Below are 19,769 nucleotides of genomic sequence, written 5' to 3'. Positions count from 1 at the left end.
ATGTTCATTAATAAATAAACAATTACGGTAAATAGTTCTAGTGAAACTACTCAGATCTAAATTCTAATTCAAATTCTAATTCGAAATCGTATATACAATTGAAATCAATTAATTCTGGGCATAAACTTTTATAGGTTTCAATTAATTCTGAACATGAATTATGATCTTCATCTTCTTCATTGTGGCTTACTTCAAAAAAATTAATTTATTCTGAACATGAATTATGAATTATGATCTTGTCCATTTTTGGTGCTTTTCTCTCTGATTCTTACTTGGGTCGCTTCAATGTCATCTTCATTGGTTCCCTCTCAAGCCTTCTTGTAAGTTTATCATCCGCTTTTGAAAAATGATTACAGATATCCGATTTGAAACATCCTCCAGCAATTTTGCACGCAACTCATTCCTGTTTTCCATTCCTATCCTATGTAACCATAACCTTGTCATCGTCGATATCCAATGTCTTTATTTAGGATCATGATTCTCAATTATAAGCTGTCCAAATACTAAAAACGGATTCTCAAAACTAGATAACAACTATTTAATATCTATTAAATATCGTTTTTACGTGTTATAGAGATTGAATTGAGTTTGAACCAAACACCCCACAATGAGAATCGAGCAAGAAAGTGATGGAGTCTCAGCTTCCAGAAAACATCTCGTTTTTGCCTATTACGTTACTGGTCATGGTTTTGGACATGCAACTCGAGTCACCGAGGTAATTTCTCAATTTTTGGCCAAATGGGATACTCGATCAATAGTAAAAATTGATTTTTGATTTTGGGTTTTGGGTTTTGTTTTTTTACCAATCCAATTCATAAAAAGAGGATTTTTTTTTTTGTTTTTGTTTTTTGTTTTGTTTTGTTATGATTAGATTAGATTTTCAATTTTGAATTGGAATGGATGAATGAATGTGTAGGTGGCGAGGCATTTGATCGATGCAGGACATGATGTGCATGTGGTAACTGGTGCTCCTGATTTTGTTTTTACCTCTGCGGTTGAGTCTCCAAGATTATTCATTCGCAAGGTGAGTTTCTGTATTGATTCATGTTGATTTTAATGGATAGAGTGTAAGCCTCATTCCGAATGCTCTCGGAAACAGGTGCTTTTGGATTGTGGAGCTGTTCAGGCAGATGCTTTGACTGTCGATCGCCTTGCTTCTTTGGAGAAGGTAAATTATAAATGCCAACATTGACACTCGTGGTTAGGTTTAATTTATTCATTTTTTCAAATTATTATCAATGTCAACATGTTAGTGTCAATGTCGTGTGTTTCTGGTGTCCGTGCTTCATAGTTCATAGCTGTAATGCTTAGAAATAGTTGCTTCAAGAATTGAATGTTTATCTGCGTCGCTGATCCGTTGCTTTGTATTTGGCTATGGTAGTATTCTGAAACAGCAGTAAAGCCCCGAGCTAAAATCTTGGCAATAGAAACGGAGTGGCTGAACTCTATCAAAGCTGACTTAGTGGTATGTTGAATATTCTTCCCTTGTTGATCCGAAAAAGTTTATTTAGAAGAAAATGATATTACTAGTTTGTTTTATGTTTAGAGTAACTTTAAGTTGTTTTGAGAAAACAGGTCTCTGATGTTGTTCCGGTTGCCTGTCGCGCCGCAGCAGATGCTGGCATTAGATCTGTCTGTGTGACCAATTTCAGGTAACTTGCGTCGACTACCATTTTTCTATTCCTTTTTGCTTTCTTACAGTTGATGTGTAAGATAAGTTAAAACCAACGTCGAGAAGAAATATATATGCCGATACTATTGTGGTTGAAAATTTGGCATATAAAATTATTTTCTTGGGTTTTGTCTCTGTTTTTTTTTTTCATTCTTTGTGTTTGCCTTTGTTACGACGTGTCCATAATACCCTCATTGCATATGTTTGTTATTTCAGTTGGGACTTCATCTATGCAGAGTATGTCATGGCTGCTGGACTTCATCATCGTTCAATAGTTTGGCAGGTGACAATAATCCTCTTTATATCAAAGGATATTTCTCTATATCTTAAATATATGAACGACACACGAATTGGATATCATAATTACACATAACTTGTGCTATTCTGATCCTCAGTCTTTTGTGTTTTGGTGGCTTATCGCTGAACGTGGGAGTTTCATTATTGATTGTTTGTATTGATGTTTGTTTATATATAACTGATTATGTTTATGAGTAAATATGTATGTATGCTCAGCATTTAGTCACTTTTATACAATTCGCCGCAAATATCAATATTTTACACTGATGCAGATAGCTGAGGACTATTCCCATTGCGAGTTCCTTATTCGCCTCCCGGGATATTGTCCAAGTATGTCAATATTTACACAATTGCATTATTTGAATGCAGACCTAACTAAATTAATGATTAACTAGAACTGTGACGTTTCCAATATTTACAGTGCCTGCTTTTCGCGATGTTATTGATGTCCCTTTGGTGGTGAGGAGGCTGCACAAATCTGCAAAAGAGGTACTACCTCCCAAACTTCAATGGATCTATTCCATACTGTGATTTAACTCCTAATCTATGTGCTTGTAAATTTGCTTGTTTAAGGTGAGGAAGGAGCTTAATGTGCCTGAGGATGTGAAGCTAGTTATTCTCAACTTCGGCGGGCAGGTGATTTCTTTGATCCCGAAAACTTGATAATAGTTTTTTCATGAAAGATAAAAATTGCTTCAATTTTTTATCTCAGCAAGCACTTCTTGTTATTGTATTACTCACGTAGTTGAGTTCTAGAGAAGTGTTGTCAATAGCAGATCACAGAAAATAGCACTTTGTTCAAATTTCGCTATAAAACAGTATCACAGCGCCGCTATAGTTACAATATTTTGTACAAAATAGTATAGTGCAGAATAATAACGATTTTTTCAAATTCCACTATGTTATAGCACCATTATAGCCGCAATTTAACAACACTATCTAGAATGCTGCAATTTTGCAACACTGAATTTGTTCAATTGATTCTCGTATTGGTGGCATGTTTGACTAATAACTCTTGTTTTATCTCCAGCCATCAGGATGGAAGTTGAAGGAGGATTTTTTACCGCCTGGCTGGTTGTGCCTGGTACTTCTTCCACCGCTGTTTTGTATCATTCTTTTCATTAAAATGGTATTAAATTATTTTGCTTATAATATTTTGTCATATCTCATCTCGCTTTCATTATCCAGGTTTGTGGTGCTTCTGAGAATGAGGACCTACCACCGAATTTTAGAACATTGCCTAAAGATGCATATACGCCCGACATTATTGCAGCATGTGACTGTATGCTTGGTTAGTATGAAACTTGTATAATTGCAAAAAGATGAATTAAATGAAAGAATATATATAATTGCAATTTCTATTTATTATTTTAGGAAAAATTGGATATGGCACCTGTAGTGAAGCCTTGGCATACAAGTGTCCCTTTGTCTTTGTAAGAAGAGATTATTTCAACGAAGAGCCATTTTTGAGAAATATGCTTGAGGTATTATTCTATTGACTTTTCCGTATAAGTTTGCTTTTCTCTTCAATGTTTTTTTTTGTTGTTGCTGCTGCTGTTGAGAGGGTCTTAGAAGATATAGTAACCATCTTGTGTTTTTTTAATTTAGTATTATCAATGTGGTGTCGAAATGATCAGAAGAGATTTAATCACCGGTCATTGGAGGCCTTATCTTGAACGTGCTATAAGTTTGAAACCCTGCTATGAAGCAGGCATTAATGGTGGCGAGGTACTCTCTTTTTCTTTCATTGACTTTCTCTTCGGCACTTATTTTTAAGCACTATCGTGTTACCTATATTTTGTTATTTGAACCATTTGGTGTTTATATTCTTTTAGGGTTGTTCCTTTCCCTAACTTGCTATTGGTGTATTGTAGGTAGCAGCTCACATCCTTCAGGAGACGGCTTTTGGAAAAAATTATGCATCGGATAAGGTAAAGCATTTCTGATTACTGTTTCATTACCGTGTTCGTTTTTCGTGAATTTAGTCATTGATTCAGTTTAATGAAAATATTGCAAAAGTGATTAAACTTAGATTTTCATTTCATATTTTTTACTTAATGATGTTTAGCTTAGCGGTGCAAGAAGATTGCGTGATGCCATAGTTCTTGGTTATCAACTCCAAAGAGCTCCCGGCCGAGATATTGCAATCCCTGAATGGTATGCTACAGCCGAAGACCAACTTGGCCAGTCATTACCTAGTTCTCCTCTGGATAATAGCGGCTTTACATCCCATTCGTGAGTGTCACATCTCTTCGTCGGTTTAATTTTCTTGGCTGTTTCGAAATGTGCAATATAACTTACCTCTTATGTTTATATTTCCTATTTTTCTAGGGGAGTTGAGGACTTTGACATTCTTCATGGAGATGTCCAAGGTCTTCCAGATACTGTGGCGTTCTTACAGAGCCTATCCGAGTTGGTTGAAAAACACACAAGGCGAGAGCGCAAGGCTGCGGCTAATCTCTTCAATTGGGAGGTCTTAATCATTTCATATGAAATTTTTTTTTTATAAATTAATTTTCTCTGAGCTCACATCTTCGAATTGTGACAGGAAGAAATTTTCGTAACGAGAGCTCCGGGAAGGTTAGATGTAATGGGCGGTATTGCTGATTATTCTGGTAGCCTTGTCCTGCAGGTCAAATTTTTCTGTCTCCTAATTATTTTTATTTTCATTGCATTTGATATTGTCCGATAGATAATAACAACTGTTAAGAGCCCCACATCGGACAATATATGGCCTGAACATGTGTTTATAAATGGAGGCAGTCCTCACTCTACCAACCGGTTTTGTAGGGTTGAGTTAGGTCCAATCACACATTCTTAACATGGTATCAGAGCCTCGTCTAAGATCCGGTGGGTCACCTACTATGGTTTCCGCTATCGGGCCACCCACCATTTATTTCCACGCTCCAGATGTCCAGTCCTGGGCGTGAGGGGGTGTGTTAAGAGCCCCACATCGGACAATATATGGCCTGAACATGTGTTTATAAATGGAGGCAGTCCTCACTCTACCAACTGGTTTTGTAGGGTTGAGTTAGGTCCAATTACACATTCTTAACAACAACTATTAACACTGAAAATGTTAATGAAATGGAAGTTATTCGTGAGATTTTTAGACGACAACTCAATCTATGCTTTCTTATCTTTGTTTTCACTCTTTTACAGATGCCAATTAGAGAAGCCTGTCACGTTGCTTTGCAAAGAGTTCATCCGAGTAAGCATAGACTTTGGAAACATGCCGAGGCCAGACAGAATGACAAAGGCGGGGATCCAACTGCTGTCTTGCAAATTGTATGTTAAAGAACTTACTGAATTTCCGCTCATTGATTCAACACCGTCACCATTTCTTGAAGATGATAATGGCTTTTCTTAATGTGCGTTTTAACTGAATCTGGATCATGTCAGGTATCATACGGCTCGGAGTTAGGCAACCGCGGTCCTACGTTTGACATGGATTTGTCTGATTTCATGGATGGAGACAAGCCAATCTCATATAAGAAAGCAAGAAAATACTTTGCTCAAGATCCATCGCAAAAGTCGGTAACACAAATGCGTCACTTCATATGCACAAGCCACTTCTGGAATCCTATTATGCTAATATATGATTATTGACAAACTTTCGCAGGTGGGCAGCATATGTTGCTGGGGCAATTTTGGTCTTAATGACCGAATTAGGCGTGAAATTTGAAGATAGTATAAGCATGCTGGTACCTCCTGTTCTCTTTCTATCTTATTAAACCTTTCCCAATCTCATTTTCTAAGATTTCGATACTGTAATCAAATATGTATAGGTTTCATCCGCGGTCCCAGAAGGGAAAGGTGTATCATCTTCTGCATCCGTCGAGGTCGCTAGTATGGCTGCTATTGCAGCAGCTCACGGTAATAATGCTTCGCTTTATTAATTCATGATGAAAAATTAAACTCTCGTTTAAAACAATACACACTTTTCAGTTTTTCCGATCTTGATTTCTGATTGTGATGTATACCAAAACCAAACTAGATCAATTTTTCTTGCAACTAAAGGTTGATTATGTTAATTTATTTCTTTGTATCTCAGGATTAAATATCAGCTCAAGGGATCTGGCTTTGCTCTGCCAGAAGGTTAGACTATACTCACGGATTCTCTATGCTGTCGTATATGCATGTTCCCTTGATTTAATCTCACTCATTCTCGTTACAATTTCCATCAGGTCGAAAATCACATTGTCGGAGCTCCATGCGGTGTCATGGACCAGATGGCTTCAGCATGTGGTGAAGCTAACAAACTTCTAGCTATGATTTGCCAGGTGTGTATCATTACAAGCTACAAAAATTAGTGCTTTCATATTTTTGAGACTTTAGAATCAATATTATGGTAATGCTTGTTATTGATGCAGCCTGCAGAAATTGTCGGCCTCGTCGAAATTCCAAGTCATATCCGGGTTTGGGGAATTGATTCTGGAATAAGACACAGGTTGGTTTTCTATTATATAATTTTTTCTTTGTTACGGACACAGGTTGGTTAAAAAATGTTCTATTTCAGTGTTGGAGGTGCAGATTATGGATCTGTCAGAATCGGGGCATTCATGGGCATGAAGATGATAAAGTCGAGGGCTTCTCAGGAATTGACTGAGATGTGTGCCGCAAATGGGTTGAATTCCGATGAAGTTGAACAAGATGACATCGAGCTACTTAAACAAGAAACCTCCTTAGATTACTTATGCAATTTAATGCCTCACAGGTAAATCCTTTTTCCTTTATTTCAAAAAAAGTTATCGGTGATTCGCAATAATCTCTTATAGTCTGAAAATTTTGATTTCCATGCATTACATTTTGTTGATGATAGAGTTCCTTATAATTTCTATTGTTAGATTTGAGGCTCTTTACGCCAAGACGATACCTGAGTCCGTTGATGGTGAGACATTTTTGGAGAAATATACAAACCATAACGATCCTGTCACTGTTATTGATGAGAAGTGTAATTACGGAGTGAGAGCTCCCACAATACATCCTATCTATGAAAATTTCCGAGTCAAGGTTAGAAATTCATTCGATAAACTAATCGGTTACAATTAACTGATATTTTGTTCTAACTGTTGCATCTTTTTACCTAATTAATGTGGTGCGCAGACCTTCAAAGCACTTCTGACATCAGCAAGTTCAGCCGATCAACTCACAACCTTAGGAGAATTGCTATATCAGGTACATGTACAGCTTCAATCGATCAACGCAAACGTCTTAATTTTCGTATATTTTTACAAAAGTTGTAATGAAACTTTGATGCTAGAGTGAGAAAAATAATTTATAGTATAAACTATAATTTGCAGTGCCACTACAGCTATAGTGCTTGTGGACTTGGCTCTGATGGAACAGATAGGCTTGTACACTTGGTACAAGAATTGCAGCATAGTGCAGCGTCCAAATCCGAAGGCGGGACATTGTTTGGCGCCAAGATCACTGGCGGGGGCTCGGGTGGAACAGTTTGCGTAATCGGTAGAAATTGTCTCAAGAGCAGTGAACAAATTTTCGAGGTATTTATTTTATTTTATTGTATTATGATTTAACATCGGAGAAAGGCCTTAGTAAACGAGGCTTCGTCAAATACGAAGAGTCTAAACTCATGTAATGAAATTTGATTTCAGATTCAGCAGAGGTACAAAAAAGCTACTGGTTACTTGCCGTTTATTTTCGAGGGATCGTCGCCAGGTGCGGGAAAGTTCGGCTACCTGAAGATTCTCCGGCGAGCTACTCCGAAAAAAGTTGACAGCTATGGTGATTTTAATGCAGTCTTGACAGAGAATGAAAGCTGATCATAATTTGTATTTATGTATCTCAATCATGGCTTGTATCTCAATAATGTGAATGTTTATTCGAATTGTGGAGTTATATGATGTATAGTGGTTTATGCATACTTATTCTTGTGTATGGAGAACACAATCAAAAGATCACACAAAATTTATAACTGGACAAGAAAAATGTGTTAATGAGATGACAAGTAGTAATAAAATGTCATTTCAAGAAATACTCTTGCGACTTTGTAAACAAGTACCAACAACAGGGCTACTATCAAGCATTTTTATAATAACAGTTTGAGAATTTCTTAATGCATGTTTTTTAGATTTTAAAAATGCATCTTCGGACGCATCAATTACACACTCAATGTAAGTCATTATGAGTGACATTTTATTAGTTTTTTTTTTTAATATCGAAGATGCATTTTTGATATATTTTTATAAGTGCATTTTCGTAAATGTATTTCTGTAACGTATAAACAACAGTAGTAGAGACAAAAACAAAAAACTTGTAATTTGATAAAATAAAATTAACATTCATAAAATACCATAAACATTACATAAATGATTTCAACGTAAAATGCAATATTACACATTAATATCAAGGTGGACGCTTCAATATCTTCGATTTATCTTGAAATCGTCGCTTCCAACTCGAGCGAAACTTTTGTTTCAAAACGGAAATATGTATTCTACATAGTCCTTACATTTGCATCTGTCTTGAGTTCAAAATTGTTGAACTCAATCTTCCCGCTGTTGTCAATCGACGGTGAACAGTACTCGAACTTCACAATTCTTCGATTGTCTTTGTAAGGTAAGAGATTATAGATTTCATATTTAATATCTGCAAGAGAGGTGAGAGTTTTTGGTAAGGGTTTTAAGTGAAAAATAAGTATGCTTGTGTGATCATGCAACTCTATGTTTTATCAAATTATTTCGGAGATACATTTTCGGAATGTCCACTGGACTGATCAATTATCAATATATTTGTTGAAAATTCCGAAGTTGTATCTTTGGAACACCCATAGGACAGAATATATCCAAAAGAAACCTCGTCTGGGTGTGGGTCTCATGAACGACTTAACGTAGCAACATGCTACGCAAGCCTCATGACTATCCACTCTAAAACCCGTGTGTACACTCAAGCCTGGATAGTGGACTTACCTCTCATAGAACAACCCATCCCAACAAACAATCAACCCCCCACAGAGCCAACAGATACAAGCAATGATATGTACACAAATGCAATAAGATAAAGCAGATAAATGCTAAAAGTAAAATAACTATACAAAAGGATAAACACCCAACAAACAAGAGACCTACAAAAGCTAGGAGGGACTCGCATAGGAAAACCAGGGTCCCCAGCAGAGTCGCCAGCTGTCGCAACCAGGATGCGAAAAAAAACAACCGGCGAGGAAAAGAAAACAGAAGAGTCGCCACCGTTCGTTATTTATCCCAAAGGAAAGGGAAGGAAACGATCGAAGAAAACCTGAAGAGAAGGGAAAAGACAAGGTCTCGCAACCAAATCTTGGGTTCGGGAATCGATTATGCGAAGGGAAGGTATTAGCATCCCTACGCATCCGTAGTACTCTACGGGATCCACTCTTGTTGTTCTTGTCTAAAGGGTGTAGGTATATCTAATGTACTATTTACTAAAAGAGGGTCAAAAGAAAATGACTCGCGCGGATGTCGCATCCACTGCATACGTATCTCATTTGAATATGAGAATCAGAGTCTTCGTAGCTCGGCTACCTATGGGTTAAGGAGAAGTGTGCTCGCTAAGACATCGCGTCTTATGCCTACGTATCTCATCTGGAATGAGAATCAGAGCAAAACGTAGTTCAACTAACTACGGGAACAAGGGTCTCGATTGCAACTAGGGCAAGAGAAAGGGAAGGTCTCGATCGCAACGAGGGCGAGAGAAAAGAATCGCAACAAGGGCGAAAACAAGCAAGGATTAGTTGTTAGTTGTCAGTCAAAAAACTCGGCAAGACATCGCATCTCGTGCCTACGTATCTCATCTGAACATGAGAATCAGAGTTGTCGTAGTTCGCCTACCTAAGGGTTACGGATTGCCATCTGAACATGGACTTACAAAGGAGGACACCAGTTGTGTCAAAGGAAAGTGGGCAATGTGTTCACATCCTAGCAGTAGGTGTCGCAGTTCGCTGAATCGAGTCTTAGGCAATTACCTCTTTGCAATAGAACGGACTGACATGCCACAAGATCGGAGACGCACAGAAGGTCTAAAAGTGGGGAAGCTCTGCCCTAGAGTTGTCATGCAATATGGACCTATGTGTTAGGATTTACAAATGGGAATATTTACTTAATGTTAACATGCAAAGAATAAGGGAATTCTACCTATGTTATCATACAAAGAAAAGGGGAATTCTACCTATATTATCATACAAAGGGTTCTACCTAATGGGTACTATCTAAACGGAATAAGAGTCGACGGATGGAGCAAGGAAAGGACTCATGGGTAAGGGTAGATGGCGATCCTGAAGCAATCGACTTACAAGAGGTAGATGGCGATGCAATGAAGCAATCGACTTACAAGAGAAATGGTGATGCCTGAAGCAATCGACTTACAAAAGGATGGATGAATACGTGCTGGTTCTGTTAAGTTTTGAAAATGATTACTCGACGTTGGATCGAGCTTTTGATCTTGTTTTGAAATGGTTATCGGATGTTCGTTTTAATTCTTGTATTAACAGATGAATAAAGAATGAAAGAATAAATATTATACACTTTATGGGAGAGGGGTACATTTGTTATGAATGAGGATTGTTCATGGCAATCAAACAATAAGAATATATATGCCTCATACATCATACAAGTAGGCAACAATCATCAATCAAGTCAGATAAATAAACAAGTATATAATCAAATCAAATAATCAAAGAATGATATAATGGAGCATTAGACAATGTATGAGAAGTATAAACATGTTAAACAATCAAACAATAGAAGCATGGATGAAAGAAACAAGTATAACAAAATATCAGATGAATCAGACAGATGAAACTATACACACAAATGATCACTGAATAATTTAATCGGGAAATGATGCAAGGATCAAATAAAATCAAGATGAAAGGCCTCTGATACATGGCATATGAGATGAACAAAGGAGGATCAAAAGATCTCTTCAATTGCCATAAGCAATCCCTAAGTCAAACATCGATCATAGAAAAGTCAACTGAAAAGTCAAGTCAACTTAAAAATTATCAAATAAATAGTAAATTAATCAAGAAAATTATGAAAAATTAAACTAAGTAAGGTGGGGTCAGGACATCATCATCCCCCCAAAAGTTTTTAAAAATAATGAGAATTGGTATGTAAATTAATTGAAGTAAAACAGAAATCAAATGAAAAGTCAACCAAACAAACTAGATCAAAAATAAATCCAAAATAAATTGAAAACGGGAAATAAAATTCCAAGAAAAGGTCAGGTTGACCATGAGACATTGGTCAACCCTCATCCTAAAAATCAAAACCTAAAAATAATTCTAAGTCATGAAAATAAAATCAAGAAATAAATGTATATCAAAATGATCCACTTGAAATAAATAATTGAAATAAAATATTAACATTAAATAAACATGAAAGTAAAAATTAAATAAAAATAAATAAAAAATTAAGAAATATGAAAAGTATTTTTTGGTATTTTTATGAATAAATAAAATATTTTTATTATTTAAAAACAAAACAGAAAATAAAATGAATTAAAAAAAAGAAAATGAAAATAAAGGTGAATGGATCATGGGCCACGCGTGGGAGGTGTGGAAAGCAGAGTGTACAGGAAGCCCGGTCCAAATGAATAAAAACCAGCGTGACATTAAATAAAGTACATTTTATTTTAAAAAGTTAGTCAATCTTCCACTTAAGCGCTACAAGACAAAAGAATAACCAGCGGCCAGGATTAAGACATGGGCGAGCGATCCAAAGGCGCACGAGATGACACGTATCTCCTTCATGAAACGGAAACCCTAGCCCCATGCAATGAAGGAAAACGCGAAAAACAGCAGGATATTTTTTCAATCTTCCAACTAAGATTACAAATGCTATAGTGCTCCAAATGACATGGTATAAAAAGCAAAGTTCAAGTATGCAATTAGTAGAACATCATGGTATTTAGTTTTGGATAAAATAATGGCCTTAGCATGAAGAAAAGTGGACAACAAGGCGAGCATATGAACACGGATACCACCGAATTTTAACAACACAAACTCAAACTTAATGATAATGCCTCATGTTGAGGGCTTCATAAATGAACATAGCATAACATTAACATGGAAAATCAACATGAAGCAAGCATGGTATAATGGAAAACAATATGAAGTAAGCATGGTAAGCATGAAAAACAGAAATGAACAAGCATGATGATAAGCATGAAATATTGCCATGGAAGAGAGTGAAAAGCTTACCTAGTGGAAATCAGTCCACTGCTTCTTGATAGTGGAGGAATGGAAGGAAATGAGATGCTCTTGGTGCTGCAACTTTGAGAGCTTGTGCAATGGAAGAGGAATGGAAAAAAAATAGATCTTGAACTTGCCTTGCTTGCTTGCTCTTGCTTAGCTCGAAAATAGCAGCCACACTCTTCAGATTAGGGTTTCAAGCTCTTAAGTATGTAGGTCTAAAGTGTCTAATGGGCCTGCAAATGTTTGGTTTTGGTTATGTGCACTATGATACAAAAGGTGAGGTGGTGAAAGTAAGCTCTAATTTTGGCAAAACTTAAGTGACTGGACAAGAGATTACATGGCCAAATGAGGAAAAGAAATGCATGTGCTGGTTTTATGGTCTGGCTGCAGCATGGCATGGCTTGGAAATAAGTTCAAGATGGTGACTTTATGACTATATATCTTGATGAATATATGACCAAATGGCAAGGCAATGCAAACAGTAGGAAGAGTGTATGGAGCTTAACACCTTTCATGTTGGGCACAAGTTGAAATGATGAGTGGAAAGAGGTGAAAAATGGCCATAAAATCGTGTCTCATCATCTGCAAAATGGCTGGGCCAGTTTGGCCTAAATGCTGCCTAGAAAACCAAGTCATGATGTCCACTTTAGATGAGTGCATCTCTCAAACCATTGATCCAAATGAGATGATTCCAAAAGGATGTGAAAGAGGAAATGGAAAGGTGTAATTGTTGTGAAGAAAGTATTTTCAAATGGTGCCTTGAAGTTCAAGAAATCTGCCCAAGAAGTCTTGACAAATTTTGAAGATTTTGGACTTAGAAAATTTTCTAAGTGTTCTAAAATAATGTCTCACTTTGACCAAGCATAACTTTCTCAATTCTAATCCAAATGGAACAAACTTTATATCTATAGAAAGCTTGGAACAAGAGGAACAACTTTCATGTTGGAGAAAGTTTCAAATGAAGCTTCTATCCTGATGGAAAATGGGATTAAAGTGGGTGCAACAACCATGAAAACTTGCCCTAAATGGTAAGTCAACCATTTCCAAATTTAGTAACTTTTTCAATTCCTGATTAAATGATGAATCCATGATCCAAACTTGATCAAATTTCACATGTAGGCTCCCTTAGGCATGGATTTTGAGATTCCATCCTCAAAATGTTAGGAGTTGACTTTTCTGGCCCCACAGTTGACTTTTCCCAAACTGTCTGATTCTCGATTCCATTGATCAATTGAAGCACCTCTAACTCAAATAAAGAGCTGATTTTTTTTGTATGTAGACCCTTGTGGACATATGGAGGGCCATGGAAAAGAGTTTTACCTAAGGAATCATAAATAAACTGATTTTATACCAAACCCTAATTTAGGGCAAAATGATTAAGAACTGATTGCACTGATTGCCAATGGATCTTTCTGAGATAATTGTGAATCTTCCTAGGCCAAAATGCCTCTCTAACCATGACATGAATGCGCCCCCTTTACTTTCAACCAAACATTGCCTGTTGCAGGTAGCCATGAAACCCTAATTTCTGATTAAATGCAGATGCACACTCTGAGAGCTCTGAATCTTCCACTGATGAACTGTAGACCACAATAAGATACCTGGACCACCTTGAGACCCTTGAGACTTGTATACTTGGAGAATGAAGTCCAATTCTCAATCTTGCTTTGTATGGGCTCCTTCTGTTAAGGAGTGATCAATCAAGACCCGATTCCCATGTCATTAATGCAGTATGCAATGAGTATGACCTAGTATGATGTCAATGAAATGTGAAACATAATCCCATGCTTCCAGAAAAAATGAAGGGTAAATTTTGGGGTATTACAGAGAGAGCACAACCTTTAAAAATAAAATGATATTTTTGTTCAATTTCAATCGATTTAATTATTTAAACTTAGAAAAATAGAGTTTGGGGTAAAAATTAGAAGTTTAGCAGAATTTAAGGTGTGGTAGTAATTAGCATGAGATGAGGGTATCATGAGAAATATTAGAAATAAATAATTAGGTTTTATTTATTTTGTTTAAATAAAAAATTGGGAGAAAATATGTTGAATTTACAGTACGTGAAATAAGAGCAATTTGAGAGAAGATGCAAACAATGGTTTGGAAGAGAGAGAGCTAGGAGGAAACAACATTGACAAAGCTTAGAGATTCTGAAATTTTAAGGTAAGGGGGAGAACTGTTCATGTGTGGGTGCTTAGGAAAAGAGGGTGTAGAGGGTTCCTTACCCTCCTCCTTTGGGGTTTTTTCCTTTTCACCATTATTAAATGGTTTAGAGCTTGAGATGAGTTTTCGTAGAACTCTTTCATCATCTCTATGTTTTGATATTAATTTTTGTATATTGATTTCATGTCAATTTCGTGTGAATTTATCTGATTGAATTCTGAAATTTAGTGTTCTTATGAGTTGTATTGCAATTGTTGAAGATGGTGATGATTTTGAATCAAATAGTTGTAATATATGTTAATTTGTGCCTACTTGAGTGTTTTAATACATTATTAATATGTATGATTGAATTTCGTGCATTTGGGATCAACTGGGGTCGAAATCAGAGCTTTAATAGGGATTAAATGATTGAAATCGTGTTTTCTTGGTTGTGGTCTGAGAGATCTCGCCCAGCGAGGATGAACTTCGCCCAACGAGTGATGTCTCGCCCAACGAGATTTGCAAAGTGAAGAATTCTGGTTTCTGAGATGGGCACCCAGCGAGAGAAGAGTTCGCCTAGCGAATGCTCGCCCAATGAGCTGTAGGTCGCCCAACGAGGGTGACAACACATAATTGAGTCGTTTTCGAGTTACTTTTGTAACAATGTGATGTTTTAACGATTAACCGGTATTGTCATGTACTATTTGAGATTATGTGTTTATGTTTGACGTGAATCAATGTACTTTATTGATTTGATAATGATTATGCGTGAAATGGTTGGGTTTATGTTGAGTTGTGATCAATTGATTGGTAATGAGAATTATTGAGTTTCACGGTGAATGGCCATGAAAGAGTAATGGTTGAGTTGTGATGAGTCTGGTTCAAAGAGGGGACTGTGATGAACATTGATAGAAATAAGTTGTATTACATGCATTCATAAGTTGTAGAGTTTCCTGGTATAGATAGGGGACCTTGGGGCGACACGGTTCTGAGAGGGGGCCATGGCAGGATGTAAATCAGTAACAAACCTCTGATTATCCAAAAAGTCTTGGTACCACATACAAATAAAGTTGAGTTGCGAGTCCAATTCAAAGAGGGGACCGTGACGAGCATTGACATAGTTGAGGAGTCGAGCATTGCATACATATCTGCATTGAGTTTGAGTTAACTACTTATATGAGTTAATGCGAATGAGTAATTGATTGAGGTGTTTTGTATGAGTTTATGTTATCTTGTTGTTATGGTAGTTGATATGAGTTTTGAGTCTGATAACATACTGCTTATTTATACTTTTTGTTTATGCATACTATCTATATATGAATATATTCTCACCCCTTTCTATTTGTTGTTACGTCTGTTCTCCTTTAGGGTACAAACAATAAGGTACAAGAGTCGATGCTTGATGTTAGAGGATGTCATTGTGCCTCTTTAGTTATTTATCGTTCGAGTCTTAGTGGAGTCGCTCTGATATGTAACACTCGAGGACATGTTGTTATATGTTTTCTTTTGTTGCATGTCTTATTTCTTTTGGATTCATATGTTAAACTTTTGGTTTTTCCGTTGCTTATTTCTGAAAGTGTTAATTCTTCTTCTTTTATGCTACAGTGAAGCATGCATGACAATCTATTTGTTGAGTTATATTGACTTATTTTATTAAATGCCGAGTCAGGGAAATATGGTGTTACATAGTTGGTATCAGAGCAAGTCAGTCCATATGACCAAGTTTTGTGACATTAATTGTTCCCTAGTATGTGATGAATGTATGAACAATGTCGATTCAATGTTTCTTCTAATGGTTGTTTACTCATGTGTAGATAAATGGTTGGAAGAAATGATTGTGCAATTGTTGATGGGTCACACAAATCAAGCGCTGCAGAATCATAATGGCATGAGAAACGAGTTTAGAGGGTTGGGAAATGTCCTTTTTGGTACTCATCTGTTGGATAAGGAAGTGGATTATTGGTGGGATAATGCTCGTCAAAGGCTTGAATCTGTAGGTACTGAGATCACTTGTGAGAATTTTAAGATTGCATTCGTTGAGAAGTACTTTCTTGCTAATGTTCGTAGCAAGAAAGAGATCGAGTTCTTTGAGCTAAAACAAGAAAACATGACTATGTTGACTATGCCGTGAAGTTTGAGGATTTGTCTAGGTTCTGCCTGTATTACAATGGGGTAGGACTTAAGGTTTCTAAGTGTATTAAGTTTGACAGTGGCTTATGTTTGTAGATCAAGCAATTCATCAAGCATCAGGAGATCTATCAGTTTTATATGCTGGTTAATAAGTGTAGGATCTACAACAAGGGTAGTCGTGCTAGATTTGCTCACTATAAGAGCGTTAGTGAGAAGAGGAGTGGAATTCAAAACCATGGAAACCTTATGGAAGGCTTCAGGTGGGAAAGAGACAAGTGGGGGAGAAAATTTTGTTCCTCTGAAATGTTTCAAGTGTGAGAAAACAAGTCATCGTGCAGCTAAATGCAGGGGTGCAGACACAATATGTTTCAAGTGTAACAAGCAAGGACACCATACTTCCAAATGCAAGGGTGGAGTTGTGACTTGTTTCAATTATGGAAAGCCAAGTCACATTAGTAATCAGTGCTAGAAGCCAAAGAAAGCTCATTCTGGTGGAAAAGTTTTTTCTTTGAATGGAGAGGAGACTGCTAAATCTGATAACTTGATTAGACGTACGTGTTCCATAAATGGTATTCCTCTAATTGCTATTATTGATACAGGTGGGAAAAATTCATTTATATCTCTTGATTGTGATAAAAGTTGAATTTGGAAATATCAACTATGGTTAGGAGTATGGTCATTGTGAAGGAGAAGGGCGATCCAAAACGCAACGGAATTTAAAAAAAATTCTCCTTTAGTAATCCTTACGAATGGGCATGATCAATGATAGAATCATTACCTCTTATGGCGTTTGAAACCTTTGATGCAGATCTACGGAGCAATCACGAACGTTGAACAGTGACAACGCCTCTACTCAGTCCACACGAACAAATTCCTTCAATCTCAATGCTAGCTGTAACGAATGAAGGCTTTGAATGAGAGAGAGTGAGAGAAACGAAATTGCAACTGCACAAATGCTTTTTCACAAGGGTTCTATTTATAGAACCACTTGTGTGGGTTGCGAGCTAAAAAGCCCACTTAAGTGTATGTGGCCCATATCTTATAATATGCCAAAATCCCTTAAGCGCGTGGTACCTTACCATATTTCGTATTCTACTTAAGTATATCGTACCTTACGATGTTCTACAATTCACTTAAGTGCACCGTACCTTACGATGTTCCTTAGTTACTCTATCTCTCATCAATCCGTCCTTTTGTGTGTGACCCTGGAGGTTTTCGCGGCATTGGCAATTATATTAAATCACGTATTTAACATAATAAACAGTGAGCGGTATCTAGCAACACATCACTGCTATCCAAGACACGAAAATGTCATGTGATCTGACAAATCCTTTTGTGATAATACTTATGTTTACAATTACCCTTTTCCCTTATGTCTATATTGAACACAAGGCATAGACCGTGTCATCCTTGTCCAATTCAATATTGGGCCCATATACATTTATCCTATTATGTAGGATGGACAAATTCCATCTAGGTCACTCATGTCCCTCAGCATGCTTCGTGGAGTACCCATCAACTGTTTTTATGGTCATCCAGTTACGGACAATGTTTGATCAACAATAAGGCACTCGACTCTACATCTAGGGTTCATAGTGGTTTCAGGTCGAAGGGTGGTATACACCATTATCACCATGAGAATAACTTATGACACTTTGCATAACATTCTATATAGTATTCTCATAGCGGGTCAATCCAGTATAAATATTACTCTTAATATTCATACCTATGTTTAAGACTTGATAACTCCTTATCCATGATCCATGAGATGTGATCATCAGTCTATATACATAATAGTCTTAATGCTTTAATGTTATCCCACTTCACAATAAAGCTCGACTACGAATACTTTAAGAATAATGTCCTTATGTTTAATGTGATCTCATGATTAAGTCACACTCGATACATTAAATGGACTAGCTATTCTAGGGACTTTATTAAACAAACATAATAAAGAAAAATCCTTTTATTATTAATAAATAATTCGATACAAGTACCAAAAATATTGGCCTCTAGGGCTTACACCAACACATTGATACCCCAACTGATGGTTAGGTGACTACCTTGTTAGTTTATTTAAATTATCCTTTGACTATTTTTGGTTAGGACTTTGGTATGGACTTAGTCTGCCTACCAGTAAGTCAACTTGACATTATCCTAGGAATGAACTGGTTGGAGTTCAACCACGTTCATATCAACTGTTTTGACAAGTCCGTGACTTTCTAGAGTTCGAAGACAGTGAAGATATAATGTTTATCTCTGCCAAGCAAGTGGAGGAGTTTTGAAGGATTATGATTGAGTGGTCATGATGTTCGCTTCATTGAAAGCTGGAAGTAAAACTATGATTAGTGATCTACCGATGCTGTGTGATTTTCCAGAGGTGTTCCCATATGATATTAGTGATTTGCCGCCAGAGCGCGAGGTCGAGTTCACCATAGACTTACTACCTAGTACTAGTCCTATGTCGATGTAACCTTATAGAATGTCAGCTTTAGAGCTAAGTGAGTTGAAGAAACAACTAGAGGATATGCTTGAAAAGAAGTTTGTTTGACCTAATGTTTCGCCGTTGGGAGCGCCAATGTTGTTGGTCAAGAAGAAGGATGGTAGCATGAGGTTGTGTGTTAATTATCGTTATCTAAATAAGGTTACTACCAAGAATAAGTATCCTCTTTTGAGAATTGATGACCTTATGGATCAATTGGTAGGTGCATGTGTTTTCAACAAGTTTGATTTATGATCAGGTTATCATCAGATTCGTGTGAAGCCTAAATATATTCCGAATACTACGCTTAGAACTCGATATAGTCACTACAAGTATTTAGTGATGTTGTTCGGTGTATCTAATGTGCCAAGTGTGTTCATGGAGTATATGAATAGGATCTTCCATTCGTACTTAGATCAAATTTTGGTGTTCATTGACAATATCTTAGTGTACTCCAAGAGAGATGTAGAGTATGCAAAACATCTGTGAGTTGTGCTATAGACTTTTCAAGAGAAAAAGTTGTATGCAAAGTTGTCCAAGTGTGAAATATGATTGTGGGAAGTGAGTTTCCTTGGTCATGTGATTTCTAGTGGTGGTATATCAGTTGATCCGTCTAAGTTTGACACCGTGTTGGAGTGAGAAACTCCGAAGTCAGTTACAGAACTGGGTTTGGCTAGTTACTCTAGAAGGCTTATAGAAGGCTTTTTTGAAATTAGTTTTTCCTTTGAATCGACTGACTCAGAAATGCCAGAGTTATATGTGGGATGTTCAATGTGAAGAGAGTTTTCAAGAACTCAAGAGGAAATTGATGCCGAAACCAATTTTGATTTTGTCGAGTCCCAGTGAATCGT

At 36.8% G+C, this 19,769-nt stretch overlaps 1 protein-coding gene across 1 annotated transcript; it reads left to right on the top strand.

Moving 5' to 3' along the window:
* The first annotated feature begins 236 nt into the window (after nucleotides 1-236).
* Nucleotides 237-7,856, top strand: LOC127093328 (L-arabinokinase). The gene is made up of 30 exons (XM_051032237.1): nucleotides 237-300; nucleotides 357-715; nucleotides 917-1,024; nucleotides 1,100-1,168; nucleotides 1,382-1,465; nucleotides 1,576-1,652; nucleotides 1,889-1,955; nucleotides 2,242-2,299; nucleotides 2,391-2,458; nucleotides 2,543-2,605; nucleotides 3,000-3,053; nucleotides 3,158-3,260; nucleotides 3,344-3,453; nucleotides 3,578-3,697; nucleotides 3,844-3,900; nucleotides 4,038-4,204; nucleotides 4,301-4,442; nucleotides 4,518-4,601; nucleotides 5,132-5,257; nucleotides 5,372-5,502; nucleotides 5,592-5,673; nucleotides 5,758-5,845; nucleotides 6,024-6,067; nucleotides 6,157-6,252; nucleotides 6,343-6,419; nucleotides 6,489-6,686; nucleotides 6,817-6,982; nucleotides 7,076-7,147; nucleotides 7,273-7,476; nucleotides 7,588-7,856. Exons 2-30 carry the CDS (start codon nucleotides 608-610, stop codon nucleotides 7,753-7,755), a joined length of 2,991 nt encoding a protein of 996 aa, XP_050888194.1. The 5' UTR covers nucleotides 237-300; nucleotides 357-607; the 3' UTR covers nucleotides 7,756-7,856.
* The last annotated feature ends 11,913 nt before the right edge of the window (nucleotides 7,857-19,769 follow it).

The sequence above is a fragment of the Lathyrus oleraceus genome, chromosome 6, assembly GCF_024323335.1.
Source record: "Lathyrus oleraceus cultivar Zhongwan6 chromosome 6, CAAS_Psat_ZW6_1.0, whole genome shotgun sequence".
Taxonomy (NCBI): Eukaryota; Viridiplantae; Streptophyta; class Magnoliopsida; order Fabales; family Fabaceae; genus Lathyrus; species Lathyrus oleraceus.
This window is presented reverse-complemented; position numbering and strand designations above follow the sequence as displayed.

What these genes read in the sequence shown, in the direction of transcription:
- LOC127093328 (XM_051032237.1), top strand. Translation starts at nt 608, where the DNA reads ATGAGAATCGAGCAAGAAAGTGATGGAGTCTCAGCTTCCAGAAAACAT. An exon ending in CTGGTAGCCTTGTCCTGCAG is followed by an intron (nt 4,602 to 5,131) that starts GTCAAATTTTTC and finishes ACTCTTTTACAG; the next exon opens with ATGCCAATTAGAGAAGCCTG. An exon ending in GCAGTGAACAAATTTTCGAG is followed by an intron (nt 7,477 to 7,587) that starts GTATTTATTTTA and finishes ATTTGATTTCAG; the next exon opens with ATTCAGCAGAGGTACAAAAA.